The sequence below is a fragment of the Triticum aestivum genome, chromosome 4A (assembly GCF_018294505.1).
Source record: "Triticum aestivum cultivar Chinese Spring chromosome 4A, IWGSC CS RefSeq v2.1, whole genome shotgun sequence".
Lineage (NCBI taxonomy): Eukaryota > Viridiplantae > Streptophyta > Magnoliopsida > Poales > Poaceae > Triticum > Triticum aestivum.
The window spans coordinates 121,043,584-121,048,594 of NC_057803.1; the positions used below are offsets into that span (position 1 = coordinate 121,043,584).

General features: G+C 44.4%; 1 protein-coding gene across 2 annotated transcripts; it reads left to right on the forward strand.

The window, feature by feature from the left end:
• Positions 1-671: 671 nt before the first annotated feature.
• On the forward strand, positions 672-4,590 carry LOC123085537 (arogenate dehydratase 2). 2 transcript variants are annotated; one of them, XR_006439807.1, is made up of 11 exons: positions 672-1,071; positions 1,213-1,274; positions 1,390-1,482; positions 2,892-3,092; positions 3,177-3,260; positions 3,389-3,484; positions 3,561-3,638; positions 3,747-3,836; positions 3,918-3,981; positions 4,089-4,170; positions 4,238-4,590. XR_006439807.1 is itself a non-coding variant. In XM_044507192.1 (11 exons), the coding sequence occupies exons 1-11, from the start codon at positions 786-788 to the stop codon at positions 4,295-4,297; spliced, it is 1,200 nt and encodes a 399-aa protein (XP_044363127.1). In that variant the 5' UTR covers positions 684-785; the 3' UTR covers positions 4,298-4,590. The 2 variants fall into 2 exon arrangements, 1 of the variants encoding a protein (XP_044363127.1); XM_044507192.1 differs by having other exon boundaries at positions 684-1,071; positions 3,914-3,981.
• The last annotated feature ends 421 nt before the right edge of the window (positions 4,591-5,011 follow it).

Consider the following 5,011-nt stretch of genomic DNA (forward strand, 5'->3'; position numbering starts at 1 on the left):
GGTGGACAGTGACATCCTCAACCCACCAGGGTTCAAATCCTGGTGCTCGCATTATTCCTGAATTTATTTCAGGATTTTCGGTGATATGCTTTCAGTGGGAGGAGACATTCTCGTCGACGACGAGGAGCCTACGGTGACTTCGTAAATCTCAAGATGATATGCCGGCTCAGTTTCTCGGAGGTGCTCATAAGGGTAGGGTGTGCGTGTGTGCGTTCATAGGGTGAGTGTATGCGCGTGTATATGAGCGCTTGTGTCTGTACTGATGCTAAAAAAAACCCGGCGAAACGCGATTTAAAACATTAAATACTTTCCCTGTTTCTCAAGCAATTGTGTATTTACCTGGTTCTCAAGAAAGTCTATATACTTTCTTGGCTCTAAGTACGTACCTAACCTTCTCTAAATAGATTGGTATTAGAATTAAACGGGTACTAACTAAATCGATTCCTTGTTTCTCGCGAAAACTACTATGTATTTTCTTCGCCCTCAAGAAACCTATGTACTCGTACTTCCGTCCAGGTACACCCTTCAGTCATATCACTCGTATCTTTCGTCTTTATAGGACAGTCCTCTTTTACTATTCACTTCCAACAGTTGGCTCGTCGCCACGCACTGTTCTCCAGCCTCACCGCCCGTGCATCGTGTTCCACTTTTCCGCCACGCAAAAGAAATCTCGCGTCACGTTTGGAAAATCCCGTGGCCGTGGGATCATTTTCCTTTCCCGCTTCTCGACTTCCCCAATCGGCCACCCCCCACCCCCTCCTTCCTTCCTGGCCAGCGCGGCGGCTATGGCCTCCATGACCACACCTCGGCTCCCCTTCCTCCCCGCCCGAACCCGCTCCGCCGTCGCCGCCTCCTCCTCTTCGTCCCCCTCCTCCCCGCTACCACGCCTCTCCATCAAATGCAGCAGCTCCGCCAACGCTAACTCGGCCCCCCTCCCTTCTACATCGCGGCAGCCCCGGGCGCCCGTGGCGGACGGCGTAGGGTCCGCCGACCTCAACGGCCTCCGGGCCCCGCCTATACCTGTCGCCGACTCCCCTCTGCCCGCGTACCGCGATCCGCACGGGCTGCCTCGTAAGTCCAGCGGCGGCGCTTTTTTAGCCGATCTCCAGAAGTTCTTTTCTCGTTTGTTTATTAGTATAATATAATAACTAGACTAACTAATCAGCTGGCGCTTTCTTCATGGCGTGCGTGGTTCTGTGCTGGGGTTATTAGGGCCTCTCACTAGTGCGGATCTAATGGAGTCGAGCGGGGAGGGGCTCAAGGTTGCCTACCAGGTGCTCGACGAAACGCCTGTGCTGTTTTGGTCTCATTGCGTATTAATCTCCCTGTGTTGTGTATGTGCTCTTTTTGTTGTGAATCTGAACGGAGTCTGGTCTGGTGATTGTTCAGGGCTTCCCTGGAGCGTACAGCGAGGCTGCAGCAAAGAAGGCCTATCCAAATTGCCAGACAGTGCCCTGCGAGCACTTTGATACTGCATTTCAGGTATCCTAGTATGATCCTTTTTTGGGCCTGTTTAGATATGTTTGTGTATGCTGTTCGTGGTGCAGTGAGTTGCGCATTTTATGTTGATTCATGTCATGATTCCAGAAGATGGGACATTCAAATGAGGTTAAATGTTTGTTGATGAAATATGTTGATGGTTTGGAGTTTTTTGAAATTCTCTATTTCATTAAGACTGTCGGCAAGATCGCCAGCCACCAGAACACTTACATCAACCAGCACAGATTCCACCCAAATACAACAGGTATCCTGGCCACGAGCTCCAAACCCGGCAAGGGCATGAGCAACTTTGTTACATGCACGGGGACTATAGTATAGGAACAGATAACAGAGCTGAAATTAAGCCTCAGGAACTGTCGCATGTCTCTATAGATAACACCCTCCGGTGACATATCGAAAACTGTGCTTTCCAACGCCTTAATCAGCTGCTGGCAGTCCGACTCAATTTGAATATTGATTATTCCCCACTCGGCTGCCGTCTGCAGTGCTGCTGAACAGGCCTCCGCTTCAGTCTGACTCGCACTGTACACATGAGTGAGTCTTCACGCACCTGCACCTCGTACAGCTCCTGTTCGGCCGCGTATGACAAAGCCCCAGCCGCCAGACTTTATTGTGTCGTGAAAAGCACCGTCTACATTGATTTTCAAAGTGTCTCCGACGGGACACTGCCACAATGGTAATGCTTGTCTAGCTTGCTGGTTGATGGGCTTCTCATGCAGCTTCAGTGATTCGAACGCACACTTCTTTGCCTGAATGGCTGTGCTTTCAATTGTGCTCACATTTTCCTTTTTGTTCAGTTTATTCCTCCTCTGCCACCATTTCCAAAGCATGCAAGCTACTAGCACCCTCTTCCCCTCCTCCAGGCTCAGTATTTGTTGCACGACATCCTTAGCATTAGTGCAAGTACACAAGCATGCTCCGTGTTAGTTTATTAGATGGAATATGCTAGCACTGCACAAAGAACCTATTGCTGGCACATATTCATTTGTCCATACTCCATACTCGTTCTTTTCTCGAGACAGCATGCTCATCATTTGGTCATTCATTTCTACTGTCATTTATGTACTCGAACAAAATTATGTATTATGAAAGTACCCGTCTAGTCGAATATGTACGTATGGATGGTTTGTAAGTATCTAATTTAAATAGTTTTAAAGATATTGGTAGTCGAAGTTCCATAAGGTGACCCTAAATATGCTCAAAACGACATCCCTTAGGTAACCGGAGAGATTGTTTTATTAGCAAAATCTTCTTCTAAACTAGCCTTTTCAGACAGCAGTAGATCAGAGCAATTGTATTCCATATGTTGCATGGCATATTGTAATACATAGAAGGTGTATGTAGCAAAAAAAAATGTGCTGCAATTTTGATGTCTTCTGGATCTTTATCAGGCTGTTCAAAACTGGATAGTTGATAGGGCGGTACTGCCACTTGAGAATACTCTGGGTGGTAGTATACATCGGAACTATGACCTTTTACTTCGGCATGAACTGCACATAGTTGGAGAGGTTCGCCTTGCAGTTCGGCATTGCTTGTTAGCCAATCGTGGAGTGAAGATCGGGAACCTAAGAAATGTCATTAGTCATCCCCAGGTAAAACCTATTGGATAGTGTGGCCTCGATATTTTTCACTTGTTTCTGTAATAACCTTACAGGCACATTAATTTAAATTCTCAGGCTCTTGCGCAATGTGAGCATACGCTGACAGAGTTAGGAATTGAACATAGACAGGCCGTTGATGACACTGCTGGTGCAGCAAAGGTATAATGATGCTTCCTCTTTTACGCGGAATTTATCTTCTGATGGCTATATATTTGGTTCACTCTTTCAAGTGACTCATGGTGTAAAGTCATTGTCATTAACCATAACGCTATATGCTTGTTTCATAGTTAGTCGCAGAACAAATGCTCCAAGACACTGGTGCTGTTGCCAGTTCATTAGCTGCTGAACTTTATGGACTCGATATTCTTGCTGAAAATATTCAGGTATCATGATTTTAGGCTAAATTGGGACATTGTATTTTGTTCTTTATCCTCACCATAAGTCCATTATGTACCTTAGGACGAAAAAGTCAATGTCACCCGTTTTATGATGCTTGCTCGGGAACCTATTATACCCCGGGTTGATAAGCCATTCAAGGTATAGATTGCAATGGGAAGTCTCTTTCATCTTCCTTCCAGTAGTTCACTCCTTATGGAGGGGAAAAACAAAGTCGGTTGATTGGTTGCATGATCATTTGATTTTCAGACTAGTATTGTGTTTTCACTTGAAGAAGGACCTGGACAGCTCTTCAAGGCACTTGCAGTTTTTGCACTGAGGGAAATCAACCTCACCAAGGTGTATTAAATAACATTGCCTTGTTTCATCACTTGCATGTGCTTTGTATAACTCTCTAACAGTATGTTGATGTGAAGATAGAAAGCCGTCCACACAAGAAAAGGCCTTTTCGTGTAGCTGATGATGCTTTCTCCACGCGAGTCAAGTTAGATAATAACCCTACAATCCTCGTGTTTATTCAATTTTGTTTCATTAAGTGTTACCCAAATATGAAAAGCACTAATTCTAACCATTTGATCCTTGGCTGAATAGGTACTTCGACTACCTGTTTTATGTCGATCTTGAGGCGTCTATGGCTGATCCAAAAACTCAGAATGCTCTCAGAAATTTGGAGGTGATATTTCTTGGTAGTTTTTATCTGGCGTCAAGCGAACAGTGACTCATGTTACTTTTATTTGCAGGAGTTTGCAACCTTTTTAAGAGTCCTGGGGAGCTATCCTACAGACGTGAGCGAAGCTTGAATAGCAAGTGCTTGCTGCAGATCACATGTTAGTGATTAATCAATTGTGTGCCTTTTTCTTAATCGGATAAACATCCGCCTTTTGATAGCTGTTGTTTGGTGTAATGAAATAAACATAGTTCTCCATTATAGAGTCAGAAACATGTAGCTCTCAGAGCATATTTCCTAGTACTTGGATTGGGACTTGAGCAGTCTTATTACTCATAAAATGTACGTGGGTAGTCCACAGCAGAATAGTGGATATACTCCCGGGGATTGTTCAGGTTGAGTACAATGTAGAATCAGAATACTGAACTATGCGTTGTGGGGGTCAACAAAGTGGATATAAAGTGATTGGGGGGAATACTTTCGTAAGGTTTTAAAGCCTTTATATGTTTTGGTTGTGTCGAAACTTCAAAATTACCGGGCCTTGTAGAATAGGAACTAGAGGAACAGGCGTGCTTTGCCGTGCCTGCTTATATAGTTTTATTTCGAATATTGCTTTTGGCTCTAGGGAATATATACACCTGCGTGCGAAAAAATATATTTTGGCTAGGTTATATATTTTGGAAAAGATAGATGTGTTCATTGTCTCGCCCAAATAGTACCTACAAAGTTTTAGAAGGAAAGCTTAAAGCATTTTAAGCTGTGAAAAAAAACAAGTCGAACGACAAATGTTACCTCCAAATTAATGTTACACTTAGTTTTGTTTTTCTTCACCAACGAAGCACTGCTA